A 25,762-nucleotide genomic window follows, 5' to 3' on the forward strand; every position below is an offset into this window, starting at 1 on the left:
CTTCACTGGAAAACGCCGCCCTCTTTGGATGTGTCCAAAGCACCCAACAATTACCCACGCCTACATTTTCCTGGCAGTTTGTGAGGTTCTGAGCCACAGTTTTTTACTTTACTGAGAGCATTCCTTCTCCACACTAGATGAATGTCCAGGTTGTAAAAGGCCACCCAGCTCTGCTGCCCTCAAGGCCCCTGAGGGCACAGGCAGCCATCAAACCTCCCCTCAGGCGGCCATCGGGCATTGTGAGATACAACGCTGTGTTCTTGTCAGGTACACACAGGCAATGTGGGTATTTGTGATTGCCATATGTGTGGAGACCGACCATGGGTATAATTTTAGAATATTGCTTGTATCCTTGAAACTATAGCTTTGGAATATATATTTGGGAAACATGCTTATCTCACACCTTAACAAAACAGAGAAAAGCAGCTTGAGAAATCAAGAGGAACATCAACTCAAGGATTTATAGTTTCGACCAAGGGAAACTGGACATCACTGTTATGAGATTTATAGTCCTAGCAATTAAAAGGTGGACCCATATCTGGGGAGCTGGACTTCACCAGATGGGATTCGTCTTTCTTGTTTTGGAAACTAGACCACCACCATTTGGGGATACTCCTTTTGGGATACATCCTTAGAAAAACTAAAATCACAATAGTGTATAGAATTGTGACATAAAAATTCGGAATAGAAACTGCTGAGAAAGCTTATGAGTACCCCTATAAATACCTGTAACCCTCAACTATCGGTGTGCAGTTGGAGTGAAAACTTCCCCCACTGTACTCAGTGCTGTATTGCTCGTACTTTACCATGTTAATTAATAAATTGATTGCTGCTTGAATATTTGCCTAGTCAAGCATCTTATTTCCCTCAGGAGCCAAAGGTCTCCAGAGGATGTCACCGGTTTTACGGAGCTGCTTTTTGAGGGAGGATGTGAATGTTCAGAGTTCTTTACCACCTCCTTTAGCACCGTAAGGTAGTCGGAAAATTATCGCTTCAGGGGCCGAACGAGAAGCAGAGGCTGTGTTTGTTACACTCTGCTGCCTGGGTTCCGAGGCCGGAGGACAGCACTGACGTCGCCCTCACAACAAGGCGCTATCAGAGCTGCCCAGGCGCTGGCTCCGGAGGGCGGGACCGCTTTAAGGGGGAGCGGTTCGCCATCTTAGGTGCCCCCGCCCCCTGGCGCCACGTGACGCGAGCGGCCGCCATCTTAGGCTGCCCGCGCGGCCGGGCGGTCACGTGCGGCGGCGCTGAGGGGAGCGGGGCCGGGCCGGGCCGGGGCTCTGCGGCGCCATGGGGCAGTGCGGCATCACCTCCTCCAAGACCGTCCTCGTCTTCCTCAACCTCATCTTCTGGGTGAGTCCGGCCGTGCCTCGCCAGAGACGGCGGCTCCGGGGTTGCGGGTCGGAGCCTGGCCCCGAGAGCGCTGCGGGCCTCGCTCGGGAGCCGGGAGCCCTCATTCCCTCCCCCGCACCGGCCCGCACGGGCTCGTTCGTATTTAAACTCCTTATGTTTAACGGGCGTTCCGAGCCCCTTCGCGGGCTGAGGGCGTTCGGGACTGGGCGCTGCCCTTCCCTCACAGTCCTGCCGAGTTCCAGGCTGGGGGAGCTGAACCTGGCCTTGAAGGTTTAACGAGCATTAGGGATCCTGGGGTAGAGGCTGTTGTGTAAGCGCGTACAGCATTTCTCTCTTGCATTATTGAGCTTCTCAGGTCTCTGGCAGTTTAATTTGTGTAGCCAGTTTGGTTTTTGTAGCGCTCTTTTGGCCATCTCGGGTTGGGCTGTCCGCGGCGGGACATCCGAGCGCTCAGTGTGGGCACCGATGTCTCTGAGGCTGTAACACAAAATTAGCTCTTTATCTATTTATACTTCACGTATTCCTCTAGCTTTGTAGTGTGTAGGCATCACTGAAACTTCCCACGGCTACAGTGACAGTAAGACAAAAGGTTACAAAAGAGGGACAGTAGGTTGCTGTAAATGACCTTTTTCAGGATGGACAAACAAGCTCTAGCTTGGCATTGTATTCACTGTAATAATTGGCTTGTCAGATTAACTCTCAAATCATAATTAAGAACAGTTTGTAGTTTTTGAAGAATTCCCTTTGTGCATTTAGGTACTGCATATTTTCCTGCTCTAATCCCAGCTCCAGGAACAGAATATCTGTTGTCCCAACTGTTCGGGATTACATCTTCCAAAACGTAATAGTGGGTAACAAGCTGTTGGACCATAGAAGTGTAGCTATATATAGCTGCTTCATTTACTATTGAAAGTCATGGAATATCTTACTAGCGTTACAGGATGACTGTTCTTGTCTGAATGTTTACAAAGGAATGCTCCTTAAGGGTGCCTGGAAATGATTCATGGTCAAGGAAAGTGCATGTCTGTGCATTCTTACCGGCGTTTGCCTATACAGCTCTTCTGGGAGAGGAGCAGGGAAGGTGAGGCATATTTGGCCATAAGTGGTGCAGATTAGAAGTTTGTAATTCTGGCTGAGGTGCTCAGGCTCCACTCTTTATCTTTCAAGTAGTGACATCAATCTCTTGGTGCAGCAGTAAGGTTGGAATCTGCGTTGTTGGGTGTGGCTTTTTGTTACATGCATTCTTGCGAGTGACATTTTAAAAGCTCTTTGACGACTCCTACGTCGTACTTAAAAGTTTTTGACTGGACACAGTTTTTGTGGGTTGCCTTCTCGATGGCACCTTGAAGCAGGTTTTTCTGTAGTTGTTGATATAAATAAGGCTCTGTTTGGAGTAAATGAGCACAAGTTCCGTGTGCAGTTTCTCCTCTGCTCCAGAAGCTTAGTGATAGGTATTGTTCGTTGTCTGATGCATTTAGTGATTTGGCTGCATGTTGGAGTTTGCAGTTACTCATCTCATACAGTGGTGGGATCAAAGGTATTTTATTGTAATGCTGAACTTCGTGCTTTACAATTTTTGGTTACTTTTGAGACAAACTTGACTTAATTTAAAATGAGCAGAGTGTATTTAGATAAGATGTGCTTCACGTCAAATTAAAATGTCATCAATCTTGTGTTCTGTAAACCACCTCCAGCCTACGAAGTCAGCAAGTGCTGATAGCTTTTTGGCACATCAGTGGCTGGGTTGCTTGTGTTGGAACAACCTTGCAGCTCATCAGCTGCATGTAGAAAGGCAGGCTGTCTGAAAGTGAGTTACAGAAAGCAGTGGTGTTCCTTTCTTTCACAAGGTAGAGTCAATAGCTCAGTTGTTGACTGAGCTGTGTATGTCAACATTTGGTGCTCTTCTGGTTGGCAGTGTAAGTGCTGCTGTGCTGTTACAGAAACCTTGTGCTTGTTGTGCTGTAGTTCCAATGTTGATAATTAGATTATTGGGATTTCCCGAGACTTGGCAGTAGACAAATGCCTAGAATTGGTCAAGTAACTATGAAATCTCCTTTAGCTGCTTTTGTAAATTTACTCTCTGTCTTTAAAGTTTCATATATCAGTCTTGTGTGCTATCAGCATCTTCATGGTCACCTGTAGGAGCAGCAAGTTGTGACTACACAGTGGGTTATAACTTCCCCCCTCACCCCGTGGGCCTCTTACTTGTGGGAGGATGTGAATGTTCAGAGAGATTTGATATCTGTCTTACGACTGAGATGTTTAGAAAATTATCAGTGCTGTGAAGAAATAGAGATATGCTTGTTATACTTTGAAGTCTTGGTTCTAACTTTTACAAATTTCTTTCAAGTCTGAAAGTGGCAGATCAGACCTTGCCGACAGGTGACAGCCACTTGCCACCTACTGATTGCAATTCTCCAAGTTCATCTCACTTTGAAGAGTCTTGTGCTACTTGTTAAATTTTCGTTGACACTATAAAAAGTCATTTATTGTCTTGTGAAGCATCTTTCTACTGTGTAAAATTCTTAGATTAACTGTACTTTCCTACATGTTGGTAATACTGCAGGATTTTTATTTCTTAATGAAGATAGGCTGTGGAAGCTGTCTAAAAGCAGTTCAGGTACCAGTTTATCAGGCAGAAAGCTGAGTGGACCTTACTCACCTTTCCACATTTTTGGTGTGGTGTTTTGAGTTGTATTTGCAGGAGTGTTGAGCATTGAGTGCATCTCCTGTAGGTGCCCATGGTGCCTTTAAATACAGTTCTGTAAGAAAACAGCATCATGACTGTAGTCATAAAGAGTAGCACAGTGTAAATTTTGTGTGGAACACATGCTTGAGTTTGGGTGATTGTCAAAGAGTGTAGAAGGTCCAAAATACTTGACCAAGAAATGCATGGATGTGAAGGATCAGTTAAAAGTGGCCCTCCTTAGACCAGGGAGTACTGATCTGATTAGTAGTTTCTTAGTGTCTCATTTCTGTGAGTTAAATTTTGGGTAGATGTGATTAATGGCAAAGGAAAGCCAGTTCTTCAGCTGACCTTTGCCTTAAGTTTGCCCAAGATTTATTTGTTCAGCTGCTGACTGCATTTAGGGGATGCTGGTGACTTCATTTAGGGGATGCTGAGCCCTTTAAGGAAGGCCATTGCATAGGAATTCATTGTGATGTGAAAGACTATGCAGCTCAGAAGTAATCTAACTTCTAGTGCATATATCTTCCTAATCAGCAAGATTTTTTTGTTACCTTGATGAAATGTAGATAATAACTAATTGCAAAAAAATTATAGTAAGGTATTTGAGAAGAGCATGTTCTTCAGGACACCTCCTAAGGTCTGCATAATTTTGAAAGAGAAAGAAATATTTACCTGGAACAAATACCTAAAGACTGCTGTCAGATGTGTTTATTTTTGTGCCCTTAATTTAAGACTTCATGGTGTGACTTGCATAATTCAGTTGAAACCAGTGTGAAGAGGAGATGAAGACAAAAATACTAAGGAAATGTTTTCAGTCTTAGTTTAGTTCCTAGGAAAGAATGATAAAATATTCAGAGTTCCATGTGGTCTTGCTTCAGAAAAGGGAATCTATTTTATATTCCCAAGGAATGTATGTGCTTTGACAGCCTGCTCTGCTAAAACAGTTCCAGATATCCTGTGCTTGCTGGGGTTTTTATCTCTCACCTCTGAGTCCTTCTCCTTGAGAAAAGGAGTGAGCTCTGCTCCTACAATACTTGCAACTCAGTAGTTGCAGACTGTTTAAGTTCTTGTAGTATTTAGCTGGCTTGAAATCATTACTTTAACAGTTCATTTGACTAAGCTGGTATAAAACATTCTTGGTATGATTGTTTAGAGGGATTGTAGAGCACAAATACTTTGTAGATCTGTGCTCACCACAATGCAGTGCCCAAAGGATGGGGAAATGGAGGATTTTCGTAGAGGAACTGCAGCAGGCAATGAGTATGTAATGTGTTTGGGGATTTCTGGTAGGAAAAAAATAATAAAATGAAGCTATGGGAAAATTCATTCAGATTTAGTAGTAGAAAGGAAGATTAAAGTTCACTTTCTTACACATAGCAATAAGCCCAGTAATTTCTCCAGCTTGTTTTGAGCTTGGAAATAGAAACTGTTCTGGACTTCAAAACAAATTTCTTGAGAGTTCTTTGGTGATCAAAGACTGTAATTGATGGATAATCCAGAAGGTAACTTCACAGGGATAACTTGTCCAAAGCCCTTTTGTTTTGAAAAGACAGTTTACATCCAGTTGCTTCTGGATGTAAAAATGTAACATCTTCTGCTTCTGCCACTATGGTAGTATGAAGAGAGTGTATTCTTCAGGATTGTATAATGGTTTGGAATCCTGTGCATTAAAAAAATCAGTTCTTTTAATTAAAAATTAAATATTGAAAACTCTCGAGTGTTGTGCCCTCTGAGTAATTTTTCTTACCATATTTGAATATGAATTTTCAGATAGCAAACATGGGCCAGGTCCTGAATTTTAGTATTAAATACTTTGATTTGCTTTTAAGCCACATGGTAGTGTCATTCATGTTTCCTTACAGGATGGGTTTCAGGTCTTTGCCTGGGATTTTTCAGGATTTTTGGCATCTGGACTTGAGCTGAAAAGGTCTAATACCTAACAAAACCAAGTTGCAAAGCTAAATGTGATACCTCTGAATAATACAGGGAAACTGAAATATCACTTTACCTGAACTTTGACGCACAGAGTGCTCATCATTGTTCTCCTGCAGAGCAAGGAACCTGGGAACAGTCGAGCACCAGCTCAGGTTACAGCCTGGTGACTGAATAGGTGTAAAAGAATGGCTGTGTTGTTAGCCTGGCTTCTAGAGGTGGAATACTCAGATGCTCCACATCTTGCACTTGGAATATGGAATGCTGAATGCAGAAGCAGCCTAGCTCAGCCTTCTGCTTTAGCCTGAAAAGCTTTGGAATGTGAGGTGTTCAGGAGCTGCAGAACTGAGCGTGGCTAGCACAGACAGAGCAGTCTGGCTTGCTTGGATTTTACAGGGCTTGCTTGTTTCCTAAGCCTTTAAGGTAGCTTTAACTGTTACAGAGCTGAATGGAATTGCTGTCTTTCTTCTCTGTCTTTGTAAGACAGAGCTCAGTGTTCAAGTTAAATTCCTACTGTTGAGACCAAAGATAAGAGTGTCAGGAAACCATTGGGTTCTAAACTGGTTATGCATCAATTTCAGGAACCAGAGGAAATATCAAGTATGGGTGTGGGTTTGTTTGGGAGGGGAGTGGAGAGAGATACACAGCAGTGAAGTGCTGAAAGGACTATGAGAGAAATAAACCCCAGAGAGATCCTGTTGGGCCTCTGAGGTTAAGGAAATAAATTTTGAAGAACAGAAAGCTAAAAGGAAGACTTAAAAATTTTTGTCATCCCCTTCTTTTTATGACAGTAATCAGGCTATGAGTACTCTAGTGTTGGAAAGAACCAAAAAATGTCTGAAATACCCTAGAAGTCAAATAACGGAGAAATGTGGAAAAACCTCACTTATTTAGGTACTGTTTTAAGAAGCCCAAAAATCTGGAGACAGACCACAATACCAGCGTTCTGCTTGTGGGTAGGAAATGTTCAGGAGCTGGTGTGCATAGACAAAAGCAAGGATTAGAAAGGATGGAACTGATATAACTGTAAACTCCCAAAAATCTCTCCTGGAGTTGACATGTGCTTTGTTTTTTTACAAAACGTGTTAGAAAGGCAGTGAGAACAAAGACACGCTCACATTTAACATGAGGAAAGCAATAGACTTGTTGGGAAAATTGTCCTAGGACAGGATCCAGGCAGAAAAGCTGAGGGTTTGTTAGTATAGAAAGCTTTTTTCTCACTTTATCCTTAGGTTCTTTTTATCAAAGATGATGCAGATGGTCTGTCAGAATATATCAATGGGTGCAGTTAACAATCCCATGCTTGAAAGATATTTCCATAGTGAAATGAATAATTGGTTTGGAGTGGTGTCTGTGTTGCTATCAACATTCACCAGTCAGCAGTGGCAAAGCTGGCAGCAGTAGGAAGGGCACCTTTATAAGAAATGTGAAATACTCTTCTTGCCTAAGAGGAGCATTCACACCTTGAATATCAGGTGTGTTTTCTCCCAAGATACATTACTTTGCTGCTACCTTCATTTTCTTGCTCAGAGAGCGTGTTTTCCTTAAAACAGTGGATAAAACATATACTCTGAAGGGACAAATACCATTCTTTGGCCGAGTTAATTCAAACAGTACCACAAAAGAAATGCAGAACTTCTGCTGTGTGTTCTGTTAGGGTCCCAAAGTGAAGAAAATGCCATAGCAAGGTGAAAAGTAAAAGTATGAACATGTAAGTAGTGTTGATCAGATCTCTTTGGCAGTAACATTATTAGGGTAGTGTAAGGAAGAATTTGGTGTAAATGAAGCTGCAGTGTCCATGGTTGATAAATAAATGATCAGTGGAACAAGTTTAAATATCTTACACTCATTATCCTAGGTAGCCACAGTTTTGGCTTTCAAACTGCTGCACTGTGTGAGCATTACTGAAAACATGAAAACAGTTCTTGGTGTGTGTTTGCAGCCTGCTTGGAAAACAAACTAAACCCCTGAGACTGTTTCAAGGTGCAGCTGGCCAGTGTACACAGCCCTGTTCGCCTCAGGGCTGGTGGGAGGTGAAAGTTGACTTTGAGAAGTGGCCATGAGCTTAAGAGGCTGTGTCACAGCAGCACAAAGACTGCTCACAGAACCTCCATTTTTAACTGAGCTTTCCCAGAATGTGTTGAGTGATGCTTATCATTGTGTCCTAGGATCTTCCAGTTTTCCCTCCAGTTCTGTGCATAATTGTTGAGCTTTTAATAACTCCATAGAGGTTCCAGGCAAAGCAGTAAAACCTATCCTTTTCTGAACTGTGAGAGGTCTGTGTGTCTGTGAAACAACTTCTTTTGCAATGAGCTGTGTTCATTGACTGTACTTTTATATCAGTGTTTTTAAAGGTTAATTCATCCCAAAATAAGGCTGTGCTGCTTTAGGCTGAGAACCATGAGTTAGATGCAGACAACTGTAAAAGGATGTGTGAATGCTGAATAACCAGTCCTGTCCCTGGAGCGTGCATGTTACCTGGCACACATTCAGCAACTGCTGCCATCTATTCAGAGCATTGAGCAGATTAAGTTGGAGAATTCTTCCTTCAAGCCCTGTTTATCAAAGACTTGTTTGAACTGTGTGCAGTTCATATATTTGGCTTCCATTTAGTGATAGGAAGTACATGATTGCAAACACAGTAGCTTTATATTAATTTGTCTTTGACTTGAGCAAGGTTGGACTTTGCAGATTTTCTATTTACTCTGCAGGATGGTAAGCATTGAGATCTAGGTTATTTGATTTTTTTTTTTAAAGTTATCCTTGTGTCTATATAGACTTTGAGTTCCTTAGGTGATTCCTATTTTGAGATGGATGGCTTCAGCACATGGTACTGTTTTGAGTGGTTTGAGGTGGCTTGTTTGGTTTTAGGTGGGGACAGTCAGTTGGTTTGGGGTTGTTTTTTTTTCTTTAAAAAACACATGTATTCAACTTTGTACTTGGTTTGACACAGGTAATAAATGTGCATTTAACTGGTGCAGCCCTGGTCAACATAAACTGCACACTTTGTGTGGTTAGAACTGTCTTCTCTGTCCCAGTGTTGGTTATTTATATCAGTGGCTGACACTGTAGTGTGTGCTCAGACCTCCTGTTGGAGCTCCCTCCCTCCTCAGGGCTCAGCAGCTCCAACTGCCTTGGTGTCGCTCCTCTTGCACACTGCTGACATGCACACTGCAGTGATGCAAGCCAGAGGTAGTAGGAGAAATCCATCAAAAGGTGAGCAAAAAGGATTGCTTCAAAAGCACTTTTCTCATCCCAGCTAAGGCACTTGAGATCTCTCCGTGCTGGGGTAGAGCAGGCTGAAATAAACAGTGCCATGGTTGGATGTGAAAGGAAAAGGGAAGGGAGGTCATCTCCAGCTTGTTTATGTGTAAATAACCTGGTAGTGTTGCTGTTTTCATTGTTCTGTGACAGACTAAGTCCTGCACCTGTTCAAAACCAGTTCAGCTGTGGTACATGGGGAAGGAGTTCTGATCTTCATGGCTTTTAAACCTTGTGCAAGCTCCAGCAGGCACCTCTGCTCTCAGGACCTTCCCCCCCTCAGGTTACTTGTTGAAGAGGTAGCAGCAGTAGCTCTGAGGAGTGTGGTCACTTCATCACAGAGGCAGTGTCTGTTTCACAAACACCAGTTCCTTGACATTGTTCAAAAGTAAAATCTAAATGCTGTCATGGATGATTACTCATTCTTGTACCATGTGTGGAAGGGATTTAATGAAGTATTCAAAGCAGGCAGCTTTTAATCTGTCTAAAGGCTGCAAAAGCAATGTTTGTTAAAATGCATGTGCTTCTTGAAGTAGGGAAGGAAAGATAACACCTGTAGACAGATTTGATTTTTTTTTAAGGCTAATCTCCTTTTACTTCAAATACATGCATTCTTCAAATGCATGTGCTTATGCAGTTTATGATCCAGATTTTTCTTAAACAAAGAGGAAGCCAATTAAATTCCAACAAAAGAAGGACAAAGGAGTTAACAAATGGTTCTGATTTCAGCTTTGTGGTATATATTCTTTGCCTGATGCCATCCACAGCTGTGGGTTTTCATCAACTACCTTGTAACATACCATATTTCTATCAAGCATTTTAGTTCTTAGAAATAGGGGATTACATCACTGGCCTGCCATTCACAGGCTTCATTGCTAGGCAACAGTTAATGTAATTCCATTGTTCAGTGACACCACTTTGAATCTTTGCTTTGTGTACAGAAAGTGTGTGTCTGCATTTTGCCATGTTGTACCTCATGTGGCAGGGTTTGTACGGATGGATTAGCATTTCAGCATCTTCTGTGCAAGGGGGTGATTCTGCAATAGCTTGTTCACTCTTGTCTGGAAAAGATGTCTTGCTCTTGGTCTTTGTGACTGAATTTTCAGTTTTCTCTCTCCTTATATGTACATAGCACCTTCTATTGGATGAATGTGAGCCTCCTGGGTGCCTTTAAGATTCCTGCAGAGTACACAATTCTGCTGCAGAAAGAGAGGTGGAGAGGTCAAATGTATTGCTCAGATCCATGCAGATGATGATACTTTTGAGCTGGCTCTTAATATCTTTTTCTTTGACATAGTGTTTCTGTAGCAAAGTGCTGCAGGGAATATTCCATACATGAAGTAATGTTCTGGTAGTGGTTGTGTGCTGTTGTTTTATAGAAAGGAGTTGCAGTAATGTTGCAATACATCTGGTATGTGGTGGCAAACAGGGCAGATCCTGGATGCCTTTTGTCTTGGGGCTTGTCTTGTTCTGTGCCACACTGAACAGGCTTCCCAGGGAGGGCTTCCAAGACTTGTGACAAAGTCTTGTGCAGCCTGGTCTGAATTCATTGTTGAGCCTGCTTTGTGCAGGCAGCTGGGCTAAGTGATGTCCCCCTAGACTGAAATATGGAGTGAGTCTGATTGTACCCCAGCACAATCCAGCCTTGCAGTATTACAGCTCCTGGAAGCTGCTGTGTGTGTGCCTGCCCTCCATTCAGGGAGGGGGTAGGTGTGAGGCAGTGAGTGGAGCACTGGCTGGGGGCAGCCTGCAGTGTTCTCCCTCAGACTGGAGCTGCACTGTGTCACCTGCCAGCTGAGAGAGCTCTGGTGCCCAGGCCATGGATTGGTTTGCAACAGGGACAGCCCCCTTCACAGCAGAATGAAATTCCCCAGCTCACAGCCGAGCCATTGCATCTGCTGGGTGCATTGTTCTAGCTCAGCCTTCTACTGGGGCATTGGAAAAGCCTGTCATGAAACATTCAGATTATATTGTCCACCACTGCAAATTGATATTTCGCTCTGCAGCAAGTGTGAGGGTGGTTAGGAAAGATATTTGTACAGCACAAACTGATAAGGGCCTTGTATTTAAAAATAAATGTGTGTTAGTTGGCTCCTCAAGCAACAGTTCTCTCTCACTAGCTCTGCTCAGCCTAAAGATAGGGAAGGCATTGATGTGTTGGGATCCTTGTAACTGTAAGGGAGGCAAGGTCATGGCAGATGCATGTGAGAGCTGTTTAAATGTGTATAGCTAGAGATTCATCCTACAGGGCTTATTTTGCAGTAACTTTAAGTGTACTTTTTGTTTGTTTAAAAAGGACCATTTTGTACAACAATCCTGAGAACATTGATTTTGCAGGTTTATGGTACATTTCTGTAGGTAGTTGCTTCTGCCTTTTAGTCGTTGGTGGTTTGCATTTGTTTCTGCCTGCCTTCTGGTTGGAATCAGATCTTTCCAGTTCTGTGAGCCCTTCAGAAATGCTGCTGTTTCTAGCAGTTCATCTTTCCCTAGTACACAATGTGTACATCTATTTTATTGTAACAGTAAGTCATAGATTGTAACTGGCAAAATTTCTGAGGAACACTATTTTATTGTGTTTGTTAAAATAATTATTACCTTGCTGAAGGAAGGGCTTGGTGTTCCAAGGAACTGAGCATGTTTTTGTGCCTGTTTAGGCAGCAGCAGGCATCCTGTGCTACGTTGGAGCCTATGTGTTCATCACATATGATGACTATGATCACTTCTTTGAAGATGTGTACACACTCATTCCAGCTGTTATCATCATTGCTGTGGGAACGCTGCTGTTCATCATCGGCCTGATCGGCTGCTGCGCCACCATCCGAGAGAGCCGCTGCGGCCTGGCCACGGTGAGTGCACAGCTCCTGCACAGCCTTAGTGTATACTTGCCTGCCTTCTCTCTTAATAAACTCCTAAAATATTACTTGAAGTTTTCACTTTATGGCCTTAAAAGTTATCTGCTTCATTTTTTTAGGAATGTCTTATTTCAATTTTCTGTTCTGAATAAAGGTGTTAAATGAAACAGTTGTAGCAGCAGAAGGCGTCTCAGTTTTACCTTTTTTAGAACTGTGGTAATCTCATTAAAAAGTGTAAAACCATATGATTAAGTCATAACAGTTTTTAAATCTCACTTTTATCTGTTGTGGTTGAAAAGCTGAATTGGAGGGATAGAAGTGATTCAGGAGCCTTCTTTAAGTGTCTTGCATCAGGGTAACTGAGGGTTGTCATAAGGCCTGATTATTTTCTTAATGGTTTACTTGGGACACTTGGTTGGCAGTATTTTATGCCCTGTGTTTCCAGGTATTTCAACTGTAATTTTGGCTTGAAAACTAGGTAGGGAAGAGGAGAGGCTGTATTTGAATTGTCCCCACAGGAGGGTTTGGGGCTTCTTTTGTTGAGTGCTGTGTAGACTTCTTTCAAAGTGCTCAAATACAGCAAGACAAATGCATAGCTTGCTGTCTTTTCCAGTTGTACAGAGCTTAATCTGAAGAAACATTCCCTTAGTCCATCTACCACTCTAAGTAACTGCCTGGGTAGCCTCTCTGATGAGACATTCCTATTTATCTAACAAAGAAAATGGAAAGAACCACTTGATTAAAGACCTGCAGTATGGTATTTTCACTACTAATGACAGCTGGACTTGCCTGACTGGGCAGCTTCTTATTGCTTGGTGAAGCTGTGAGCACTAAAGTTTCTTGAATGAATTCTGGGCTCATTTGGTCAGTTTAAGTGCCTGCATTAAATTAGCTGTTAAATCAAAACCTTGCAGCAAAAATAACTTTAAATAGAAAAATCTACATGGAGCCTTTCATCAGGCAAATGAATGAAACTATTTGCACAAACACCTTTGATTGTATTTTGCAGTTTGTGATCATCTTGCTCCTGGTTTTTATCACCGAAGTTGTGGTCGTGGTTCTTGGATACATTTACAGAGCAAAGGTAAGAACAGCTTCAGTAATGTTATGTTGTGAATTCTGACCATAATACAGAAGTGTAATCTTTACTGTTTGATTCTGTAGAACTGTTAATGGGTGCTTAAGGGATTAAAATCAGACATCTGAGTGGATTAATTTGTGATACCAGTACCTTAAAATTTAGAACATGAATGCAGAGAGATGTCTTGTAGGCAAAAAATTACCTGGAACACATCATTAACAGGAGAAGGGAGTCATAGTAATTTATACCTTCACGTTTTCCAGATGGTCTTCTAATTTGTTTATGCTTTTACTTTTTGAATGAGTGGGGCTATGCAATTTTTGAACATAGAGCAAATTTTTTTGATATGCAGCAACTTCAGTGTTGTCATGTGTTTTGGTGTGCAAACTAACGCTGCATAATAATAAAATGAAATAGATTGAATGTGGTAATGTATACTTCCTAGCATTACTCAGGTTGTTGACAGGGATTATAGCTAAACAAATTACAACTTTCCCCACTGTTTGTTTATGGAATTAAGAAACAGGGCCAGGAAAAATGAAATGAGATGTGCTTCTTCTAGCATAATGTATGATAGGAAAAAAAAAAGACCAGAGAAGGCATTTTAGCTGTGACATGAAGCATGTTTGCAGTGTAGCACAGTCAGGGATATCTTACCAGCAAGCTGAACTACACTACCATTTCTCTTTCTTTGGCCTTTTGTGAACAACACAGGTTCAGCATTCTCTCCTCTTTGCTTTCTCCTGCTGTCCTGGAACAAATTGGGAAACAGCTTGGAAGTAAAAGTGGTGGTTGTGCTTGGGCCCCAGGGAGGGCTGCTCGGAGTAAACAGTGACCACACAACCTCGAAGTGTTTGTGTTACAGACCTGGTGCATGACACTTAGAACAGGCTGCTTCAACAGAAGTGCTCTTCTGGCCATGCTGGAACTCAGAATATTTCTGTTTTCCTCATGCTTTGCTTTTGAGTTCTGGTATCTTGGCAGTGAACTGAGATGATCACTGGGGATTCTTAAGTTTATACTGGAAGTAGGCCTTAGAAGGCACTGAGGAAAGCCCTACAATTCCAGGGGAGTAGGAAGTGGGCTCTTACACATTGATCTTAGTGGCTTCCTTCTGTTTCAGTACTTGCAGAGAAATACTTGAATATGTGCAGGAACTACCCTGGATGTGATCTGGACTAGCAGTCACCTTACTGTCTTCCATGGTCCCATCTTGAAGGGACTTGCTGTTTTTCAGTGAGCAGTATTCACAGCAGATGCAGGGATCTGCCTTGCCCAGCTGTGTTCCTGTTGCTTCTCTTTTTTTGGTTTGCTCTCATGCAGTTTTCACTGCAGTGGGTAATGCAGGGCCAGAGCTTGGGAGAAGAGGGAAGGTTGTCTGGTTTTGGTGGCAGCCTGTTAAGCTGTTTGTGGAAGTCAGTATTTGAAAACTGAGCCGTAAATCTTTGGAAAGGACAGACAGGTTTTGTTACTAACGATGGCAATTTTCTAGTACCCTACAGTATCTAGCATCTTAAACTGCTGTTTCAAGTGCAACAGAAATAAATTTCTTACCAGTGAGCTGGGAGGGGAAGTGTGCTTAGCCTTCTGATTATTTTTGCCAGGATAAATAAGTCAGCTTTATGGTTTGTTAATTTTGGTCTGTTGTTTCTGAGATGGTGTGTACACATTTGTGGGAGCCTTGTTTTGGTTTTTCTAAAGGCACCTGAATCATGTTAGAAGTACTTTGTGTTCACCTTACAAACTTGCAAACAAAAGGAAAGATTAAAGTCGTAGCAGTTGTTACATTGGGCATAATGCCTCAAGGAAGTGGCACTGTGCTCTCTTAAGATCCCGTTATTGATCTTAAAATTGCTGAATTTTCCAGCATGCCTCTGTAAACCTGTGTGCTGATCCTGTTCAGACTTTCAGAACTGTGTGAAACGTGCCCAGGCCCTGCTGAGATGGGCTGAGCTGCTGCAGAGCCTTCCAGCATTGGTCCTTAGCTGGAAAAGTCAGACTTTTTGGAAGTGCCAGTAGGGATTAAACAGGCTTGGTTGCTTGAGGACCTGCAGGTTTTTTTCCTCTGGATGGAGGGGTTCACTCTCTTCATTGTTCACTAAACCTGCCAGTTAACTAGAGCTCGTGATTTCTCTTTGAATCTTAAGGAATTTGCAGGGTTTTCTGGCATAATGTTGCCCTGAATGAACTGCAAGCCAAATTATGCATAAACAAGCACTGAAATCAATAATTTTAAAATGTATATGACAAGTTGAACAGCTGTTTTGTTATGAGTTGGAGTTGTAAAGCAAATTAGTTAAATCATCAAACAATTGATTTTAAACTGGTCTGAAATGAGTTGCCTGTGCAGGCTAAATTGGCTTTTCTGCATACCTATCTTGAAATAGGCAGCATTCTTGAGGAGGGGGTGGTGCTGGAATTCAGCTTGTGCTACTGCTGCATCAAAATCTTCCATTGAAGTATTTAAAGGAATGATGTGTTGACAAGACCTTCCTACTGTAGCTTGCAAATCTGAAGAATATGCATGCTTAGTGCTCAGTCCTAAAATTGCATTCCTTGCACATAATTCCTGTCGAATGTGATAGAAAAAATCAAATCAGAGCTAATCTTAAAATTGCAGAAATGTTTATCTATGCTAAACTTTGTATTATTTAAGTCATATTTTACAGTAATATATAGTATTTTAAAGGTTCTAGTAAGATTTTCTCCAAACCAGGCATCATAGCATGCCTTTAGGGGGGACAAGTGATGGTTCTTGAGTGGCATCTATATCAAACACATGTACCTGACAGCATCTTGACTCAGTTACAGTCGGTCTAAAACCTATTGCAGTAAATGTTGCTATACCCAATCTACTGCTCCTTGGGAAGCCCTGGAGCCTGGGGCTGAACAGAGAGCCTGGTCACTGTAGGGTCAGCCAGAAGGCATCTTTGAGCATTTATTTACCTGTGCTTCAGCCCAAAGAGTGGGTGGAATGACTTGGTAACTTTTGCTCCCAATATCCTCATAGTCCCAAGGGGAATGGGTTAGCCCAGGTGGTGATAATGGTTTTGGTTTGGGACCTTGAAGTAGAGAGGTGAGTGCATGTTCTTATGGACAGCCCTTAACTTCATGAAATCTCTTCCATGGTGTCACAGGAAAGGCTGTTCCTGTTCTGAGAGACAGTGCAAAGCTACTTTGCCTAAGATCTGGAAGGTAGCTGTGCCTGGGTTTTCCTTCTCCTGTAGCTGCAAGCTGGCAGCATCTTAGCAAAAGTCAGGGTGGAACTTTAGGAAGCTGTACCACGGAATTATGCTGATTTCAGATGATGGGAGTTACCTTGGTTTCCTGAAATGCTGTAGCTGGAAGCAAAATGATGTTCCCTAACCTGTGCTGGTGAGCTCATGCAGCTGCTTTCCTGCCCCTGCTAGGTGGAGGATGAAGTTGATCACAGCATTCGGAAAGTGTACAACCGATACAACGGCACCAACCCCGACGCCGCCAGCCGTGCCATTGACTATGTACAGAGGCAGGTGAGACAGCAACACACAGGCCAGTGTTCCCCTCCTTCCTGCCCTCAAAACACAGATGCTGCTGCTCTGCTGCTTGTGCAGATGTCCTTCCTCCACTCTGACAAGTCTAGGAAATTGCTGAATGGACAACAAATAGTTCAGCTTTGTTAAAATTAATATTACTGCTGTGAGGGAGATATATTTTTACATCATTAGCTATATCTCAATCTGTGCTTGTATTCAAATATGTAGTACTTAAGTGTTTTTCTGCAGTGGAACATGATATGCTTCTCCTCCTGGTATTGCAGTTAGAATTGAATGCTTTACCTGTCTGATTTTCCAGCTGCGCTGCTGTGGGATCCATAACTATTCAGACTGGGAGAATACTATCTGGTTCAAACAAACTAAAAACAACAGTGTGCCCCTCAGCTGTTGCAAAGCAGCCCTCAGCAATTGCACTGGCAGTTTGACCCGCCCCATGGACCTTTATTCAGAGGTAAGGCAGCCACAATGGTGGCTAACACAGCCACAATTCATTTTCTTTGGGAGAAATCAAATCTTGGGGGTAATTGCTTTAACAGAAAGTAGATGTAGTTAATCCTCTCTCTCCTCTTTTCATCTGTGAGTAATTTTCATATAATTACTTTTTTTAGTATTAGCATTCTTTCTGCCCTATGTGATGCTTTTGGGGGTTTTTGGTGTGTCTAAATATGGTTCTCAGATTGATACATAAGAAGCCTACTTGTTTCAGGGGTGTGAAGCTCTGGTTGTCAAGAAGCTTCAGGAGATCATGATGTATGTCATCTGGGCAGCACTAGCATTTGCTGCTATTCAGGTAAGAGAATGTTCTTTATTTGTTAACTTCTTTCAGATTAGATCTAAACTGCAGTACAGATAACTACAGGTATGCACATACAGATATTACCCTTTAATACAGAACTTCCCACTGCTATGGGATATGTTCTGTTAGAGCTGAACAGTCAGTGTTACATGCAGTAATCCACTCTGATGGAAATGGTAAATTATTTTGTGAAAAGTTAATTATCTAGGTATTAAGTATCATAAATGTTCTCTGGCATTTAAAACTCGAGGATTTTGCATAGTGTTTAATTTCCAACTTTTAAACAGCTCACTTTTCATGCTGTTTTAGAGGTACATTATCTTAACTATGCTTCATGGTGTATAAATAATGTCAGGACCACCTAGGAGATACACCAAGGTTTTTGATAGTGTGCTCTGCTCGTGTGCAACTGAGCTTTGCTGTGTGTCTTGAAGATTTCTTGGGTTTTGGTCTTGAACAGAGAGGCTCTAAACTGCACACTCTTCTATGAACCTTGTTACACTTACCCTGGTCATAAAAAGGTAACTGAGAAAATAAACTAATGTATATATTAGTATTTATTAAATTTTAAGGAAGAAAAAAGACTAAAATTGTCTCCCAAACATATTTGTAAAATTGAAATTTTAAATGCTCATCAACTGGCACACTTAGTACATTCATAACATTATTTTCAGTCTGTGCCTATGTTATGGTCTCTGAGCAATGTAGTACATGTGCTGAATCCCAGGAGACTTAAAAACTAATTTCAAAGTTACTTTAGTGCTCTTAATAGCATTTGAATTCAGAAAACATACCTGTCAAGTCTGACAATGTAAGCACTTTTGTTTTCAAAAGCAGCATTTGAGCTGGATTGTATGTTTGAAGGTAAATAATCTTTTGCAAAGAGTCTGTGAAAAGAGGGTTCCCTCTGTGCCTCAGTGTTACAAGGATGTACTCATAGTACTGTATAGAGTCATGTTGAACTGTTCAGACCCAGACTGCTTCAGCTGTGGAACTTCAAATTTTGTGAGATCTGTGCTCAGTCTCCTGAAGGGAAGGTATAGTTTTAATTTTCTTCCTTAAACCTTGAGTTGTTAAAGCAATACTTGATCTGCTTGAACAATGAAATGTATTTGTGTACTGAAAATTAATGTCCTACCACAGCCATAGTTACTCTGACAAAATTTTTATATGTCAGGAAAAAAGTGTATCTGATGAAACTGGCTGAGGAGAATGCCAAGAGGAGGCATTATGATTAATTCTGGAGTTTGCAGGTTGATGAACAGGCCTGCCCCAAAATACAGCACAGTTAGAATCCTTTCTGGCCCTGGCCCAGAGTTTGACATGCTTGCAGTGCCTGCTTGCACCCTTCTGTTCAAAATGTTCTATTATTTATCTCCTGAAATTGAGACATAAGCTCTGACATCTTTGTCTTTGCCACACAGAATTCAAGTATGTACTTGGCTCACTTCTCAGCAGGATGGTCTGTGGGCTAAGTGAAAGGGAGATAGAATGTAAACTTCAGCACATGGCTGCAACTTGGGTCTTACCCTGTGAACTTAGAGGAATGATTGTTTTTCTTACATTTGTGAATTTTGCTGCCTTCCCTGTGCTGGCTGCACAGTCCCCTCTGAACAGATTATTTTGTTATGCAATGAGGCTGCTCAAAGTTCATTACCTCTGGTAGCCTATAGTCAACAAATTTAACCTTCAGTAATTGCTTTAAAATTAAAAGACTGAGAGGAGTATTTTTGCACGGCTTGAAATTTATTAACAACTTAGTCTTTTCTGCATAGAAGCAATTTTTGGTATGTTCATGTTTCAGTTACCATGGGGATCTTCCAGTGTGCAATAATTCCCTGGTCCCAGCCACAGTGACAGCACAGAACTATTAATAGCTAGGAGGCAAACTGAAGGGAGTGGAGACACAGCTTTTGTGGCTGGTGATCATTTACAAAGGGCACCTGTATATACAGCCAGGGAGGTTTTGTACAAAATTAGTTTGGGGAAAGATTGAATGTAGTTATTGCTAGCAGGGAAGTTTAAGCCAAAATTAATAAAAAAACTGAACAAACCTCCTGAATGCAGGAGGTGTTTAAACTTCCCTGAATGCTGTTGAAGAGGAGGATGGATGGATCCTTCCTCAACACAGATGTCTAAAATAGCAGTTCACAATATTAAATAGCAACCAAAGAAACAGACTCAAATGCCTTGAAATGTTTAGAGGTGCTAGGATTTTTTAAATGACATAATAAATAATGTCTGTAGAGTGCACTGATATGAGTCACTTTGTTTATAGTGAATTCTAGGAATATGCTCAGAGACCTTCTAAAGGATAGAAATGGTTTAAATAGGAACTCTGAAGTTAATTGCATGGGGTTTTACTGTAGTACCTGAATGTTTGAGCTTTCACACAACTGTATATAAATTAAATATCTCGAGGGAGTCATTGAACAGGGTTGTCCTTGTGCAAATAGCTGCAAATGTGCTGGATCTACTTTTATTCACTTGATGTACATGGCTAGAATGAATTCTAGCAAAGGACTGAGGGAGGTGTTGCTCTGCATCACACTTCTCATTTTATCCTGGCTTTGAACAGCAGAGAAGTTCTTGTACTTGCAGGCTGTGAGCCTTCTTGAGAGTTCTGTAGCCGCTGGCAGCTCCCATAACTCTCCATTTTACAAGTGTAACTGAAGTGGGTTTCATTGTAGATCTTCCCTCCTCACTGAGAGGGGCTGTGTCCGTGACCAGTCATTCTCCCATGTGACTTGTTCCTCTTGCTCTGACACAAGTTTATGAACCTGAGCACCCTGATGATGTCCCTGCTTCTTGCAGAAGGGCTTGACTGGGTGGCCCTTAAAGGTCTGTCCCAGCCCAAACCATTCCATGATTCTTTGATAATATATTTAGGAGTCAGTCTTTGAGCTGGAACCACCTGAGTGAAGAAAGGTGCTGTTTTTAACAACAGCTCAAGTACCAAACTGTGTTACTCTCCATAATGCTTTTTAAACCTGAGCTGGTTTCTGCTATAGATCCAGAGCAGATAATGCACTGCAGACAAGGAAGAGCATTGATCTTTACAGCTTGTTCCTTTCCAGGAAATTAAAAGCTCATACTAGAATTTCATCATGCCTCTTCCTAACCACTGCATATTTAGATTTAGGATTCTTCAACATTCTGTTTTCAGTCTGTCAGCAGACTGGAGTACTATAATGTGTGTACCATCATGTAGTTTTAAAACATGTTACACATCTGATGTTTGCATTGGCCTGCATTTTTAAAAGGTCAGTAATTCTCCTTTTGTCCCAGTACTACTTTCACTGGGCTTTTGCTGTATCAGAGAGGAAATTCTGCACTTGTGTGTTCACCCATTTAATTCTAGTTTGCTTTCTGTCTGAGGGGATTTTTTGTGGTGTCTTTTTGGAGTGGATTCTTTTTTAAGTTGTGTTCAGAGTGGTGCTTTATAATCCAGAGATAGGACAGGAGCCTCCTGAAGTATTTGCATCTGTGAATAAACTTCAATGCATACAACCAAATCAATACAATCTCACACTTTACTAGAAGCTATTGCCAGTTATTGTAAACCAGAGAACATTACCAACACTATACCTGCTATTTTTTTGTTGGTACAGTCTTATTCTACCTTAAGTAAACATACAGCTTCTTTAAAATACCATGTCCTGTATCCCTGATTATTCACATGGTTTAAATCTTGTAAGTGGACATAGGGTGATCATACCTTAAATCATGGGAAGCATGCCAGCCCAGTTGTGGTACTGTGAATTTTAACATGACTAAAAGTGAATTATTTGCTTTAGATCTAAGCCTTCTAGTTAGTATGTCATGTTCACAGAGATAGTTCTATGAAATCTCTTTCTAAAGCCCATTCTCATCATAGCAGTTAAGCTGATGCATTTGAGTTGCACTTGAGTTTTCCATACCAGATATGGTACCTAAACATCTGTACCTTTCATTAAAAAACATCAGGAGTTTCTTCCATCTGAATCTGAATTACTGAGGCAGAATGCAGGTGGCTGACAAAAAAAAGTCTTGTTTTAGATGTCCAAGGTAATCCTGTAAGAAAATGAGGCTGAAGCTTGTGGCTCTAGGAGTTCCCAGCAGGAGTGGAGGCTCTTTCAGGAAGGGTGGTTTGTTGCCATTTGTTGGTTCCAGTCTTGAAGCATGCTGGCAGTCTGTGCTGAGGCTGAGTCTTGAAGATTTCCCTTGTTCTCAAGCTTGTTCTCTGTTTTTTCTCCCCAGCTTCTGGGCATGTTGTGTGCCTGTATAGTTCTATGTAGGAGGAGTCGGGATCCTGCCTACGAGCTGCTCATTGCTGGTGGAACCTATGCCTAGAAGAGAATTCCAACATGCAGTTCAATCTTCCCCCTGTTCCCTGGAGGGTGAATGGGCCGGGTTTTCTTCCATAGCTTTCTTGCCCCAGCTTATTCCAAGCACACCTTTCAAACATGAGGGCAGCCGCACTGTGCACTGGTGATGGGCAACAACAGCTTTACACAACCCATAGAATTACCTGTGACTTTCACTGTTTTAGCCAGCTATTCATGTATCTAAATGTTTTAGTATGCTAGTAAACTTTCTAATTTCAGAACCATTTGCAAGTTAAGTGTAATTTGGTTGATATGAAAGTCAAAGGATGTGTGCCTACTTTGGTAGATTACCTCTAAGCATTAACTGGCTGATTCTTGCATATATAGAGGAAGTCTTAAACCTTCACTACATGGAACTTTTCTGGCCAAAGTTGTACAAAGGAAGCCAGCTGTATTTAATTTGAGAAGAAAAAAATGTTTTAATCTTGCCCCTCACCAGTGTCACTTTTAAAAAAAGAGAAAAACACTTAAGTCCAGTATACTTTATATATAAAGAAATTGTAGGGAAAAAAACTAACCAATTTTAGGATTATGTGACTGCAATTTTGACCTTCAGAGATCCAGTCTTTCAAACATTAGTGGTTTAAAATACAAGCTGGCTTTTCAGGAGTATAATGTATGCACTACTGTTCTATAATGAAATATTTCATTTTTCTATGAAGAGCGTTTTATGTGTTGAGTGAACTGTTAGACTGTAGACCTTCAATTGGTTTGGAAACAATGTAGCCATGTAGAGTAGCCAAGTAGTATGTGAAAGTGATCTCAACTGTAAATAATAAACCTGATTAAATAAATCTCTGTATATCCTCCCTATAAACATGTCTTGTTTTTTGTTTAAGATTCCAGTGTGTTTGGTCCAATGGAGTCTGGGTGTGCTGGATACACAAACTGTGTGAAAATAACAGTTTTGGGTGGCTTCACTTCAATAGATCTGTATTTATGGTTTGCTGGAAACCTGATTGTGTTGTGTTTGTTCTTTTTATTTGAAACAACAGCAGTGAAACACAGAACAACAAACTTTGCTGAACTTGATGGAAAGTTAACATCTTGTGCATACAATTAAGGAAGAATCTGTTGCCTCCAGACAGTGGGTAATGAACAGCTTTACTGTAACTGCTGTATGTCAGTTATGTTTTAGTGTGTCTTGCATTATTCAGATACTTAGTCACTGCCCTACTTTCAGTGTCTTCAGGTTCTTCCTCCTTTGCAGAAGCCAGGAATGCTCAGAATTTTTACCAGTTGCTTATGTACAAAGCAGACATGCTCAGCTGAACTGACCTCAAGATAATCTCAAGTAACTGAAGAAACATCACTCAGAAAAAGAAAATTCTAATGTGTGCACACTGCTGAGGCCAGTGTGGTTTATTGGAGGATTTTTCTCAGTGCTGTTACACTGCTGTAGAAGTGTACCTGTGGAATTCTGGTAACTTCTAAAGGTGGGTTTCAGTGATACTCCCTTGGGACTTAGATTTTCATTCTTAGTACAGCATGTGCCTCAACCCAGAGACCTCCTGACTGTGGCATCACATTTCCCAGGTGTGGCAGCAAGCCTGCTCACTGCATTTGATTATCTTCATATTGTATTGCAGATTGTAAATGTGGAACTAATAAGATTGAGATCACCCTGGCTTGTAAAAACCAGTGTGGAGAGGTTGTATGACAGACCTGTGTTGCACAGAATAAGGCTAGGGATGCTTAAAAAGGTGGTCAGCTCTTAGCAGCTGCAAGGCAGAAGAAACTCCAGCCATGAGCCTGCATGTGCCCCTTTGAAATGAGGATAGCTTGGGGGAAATAACAGTGCTTGTTAATCTGGCTGGAAGACATGGATTTGAAGTGCAGATGACTTGACAGTACTTGCATGTCAATGAAGGATGTCTGTTTCCTCTTTAAAAAGCAGAATATTTGTCTGGAATGTGAAAACGACTCAGTATTTTACAACTTTTTATATTCTATACAAAGCCCAACTTTTAACTGCTGTGAATCAGTTTTTTCTAGAAACCTTCAATTCAAGTGACCTTTTTGAATTGCACAGTCTGTAGTAGGTCTTGGATGTGTGAATGAAGTTTTGGTGGTGTTTGGGTTTTCTAAAATACAAAATCCAACTTCACACATCCCCACACTCCCCCCAAAAAGCCAACAAACACAGACTTGCAAGGGTCTAGTACACCACATTCTGTGTGGTTCACTGAAGCTGGGAACAAGTGGTGTAGGTCTGTGCCTTCCCTTACTGAACAAAATAAATCAACTTTGGCTTGCATTAGGCAGGAGTGTTGGGGTGGCTGTAGTTTGGCCTTCCTAATTCATACATTCCTATCTGGTAGTGCATTTTAGGGGACAAGGGCTGATTTAGTTTCAGCTCCTTTTTTTTCCTTGATTCCTCTGTCTGGTCTTTTAAGTTCCTGTATGAATTTCTTCTTGGCCCTCTTGTAGCTGAGGAGTCTGAGAGGGCTCAGACTGCACAGGAAATGGTTCAGACTGAGTGAATCTGTGTGTGCTGCATGGAGCACACAGGCATGGAGCTTTCCTGCAGCCTGATCCACTGGGGTTTAACACAGGAAATTAGAATTGCCTTCAGGGGTGTTTTTAATTGGGTTTTGTTGTTCTCACTGCTGTTAAAGTGACTTAAGTACATTGCAGTGCAAGTCCTGTGCTTTACTGCCTTTCAGCGCCCTAATAGGAGGCTCATGAGAATTGGAGGGTCTCACTCAGATTGTGGTTTAGTAAGGCATGATCATCTCTATTTGCCTTATTAAACAGAGGAGAGGTGCTCTAACAAGCTCAATTTAACAAAGTTAGCAAAAAAAGAGGTTTCTGCCTTGATAGCCAAAAGAGGACAGCTCATGAGATTCTTCAGTGCTACAGTTTCAGATAAGATTTGAGATAAGTACTTGTGATAACAGTATCAGTGATGGCCTTCAGAGGACAGTTAGTGAATCTTGTAACTGACTTAATCTTGGGCCTGAGACAAATCCCTCTGCAATGCACCACAAGTCTGCAAGTGCAGTGGGTCTTTGGTGTTCTGTGTGCTGTGTCCTGCAGCAGCAGCACCCTCTGGGGTGGCTGCAGTGCTTGGAGAATGCCACCTGAGCCTCTCCCCTGCCCCTTGCAGTCTTTGCTCTTGGGTGCCACCCCTATGACCGGGACAGCTGTCCTTGCTACACATAACAAGCTCAGTTTTACTTCTTTGGGCCTCTCATAGCTGATCCGTTCCCCTGGAGCTGCACTGAGCAGTTGGAAAGCTCTCTTGGGAGCAGCCTCTTTTAAACCATGATGTAAGCTTGGGCTTTTGTAAAAGGCACAGAGCAGAATTCCATCTGTGCCACATCTGAGCTGATGTGAGCACAAAGCCTCCTCTGCCAAGCTGTTGATGTGATGCAGTGCCTGTAAAGTGGTTGCTGTAGGCTGTGCCTGCCTGTGGGAGGGTAAGGTGCTGGCAGTCTTGGCCTGTTCCCCACTGTCCTGCAGATCAGTCTCCTGTTCCTGGACTGCTTCAGCACGGATCTCTCATGTCTGTCGTGATAACTGGGCTTGCTATTTGTCAGTCTCAGGTTTGGGACTGATTAGGAGAGAGCAAACTCATTGGCAGGTAGCAGAATCATGTTGCTGCTGATCTGTTGAAAGTTTGGGTGTGATGTGATTTTGATGGGGCAGTCACAGTTTGCCTGTGCCCTACCCAGCAGTAGGTGTAAACCTTGCCCTTCTACTGCCCCATGAAAGGATTATCTGCCAAAAACCTACAAGATAGTCCTGAAGCAAGTTGTGTTTCCTTCTGTATGCCTTAACACAAGGTAAAATAATGCCAAATTGCAGGACACTTGTTCCTAGGTGGAGGAGGAGGTGCTGGAGAAGCACAGCTGCTCCATGGCCATGTGCTGCATCCTGAACACGTTAAATG

The 25,762-nt window shown here is 41.9% G+C and overlaps 1 protein-coding gene across 1 annotated transcript; it reads left to right on the forward strand.

Moving 5' to 3' along the window:
- The first annotated feature begins 1,156 nt into the window (after window positions 1-1,156).
- Window positions 1,157-22,684, forward strand: TSPAN3 (tetraspanin 3). The gene is made up of 7 exons (XM_064722243.1): window positions 1,157-1,353; window positions 11,890-12,081; window positions 13,097-13,171; window positions 16,579-16,680; window positions 17,003-17,155; window positions 17,411-17,494; window positions 21,740-22,684. The coding sequence occupies exons 1-7, from the start codon at window positions 1,291-1,293 to the stop codon at window positions 21,830-21,832; spliced, it is 762 nt and encodes a 253-aa protein (XP_064578313.1). The 5' UTR covers window positions 1,157-1,290; the 3' UTR covers window positions 21,833-22,684.
- The last annotated feature ends 3,078 nt before the right edge of the window (window positions 22,685-25,762 follow it).

This window comes from Zonotrichia leucophrys, chromosome 10 (genome assembly GCF_028769735.1).
Source record: "Zonotrichia leucophrys gambelii isolate GWCS_2022_RI chromosome 10, RI_Zleu_2.0, whole genome shotgun sequence".
Lineage (NCBI taxonomy): Eukaryota > Metazoa > Chordata > Aves > Passeriformes > Passerellidae > Zonotrichia > Zonotrichia leucophrys.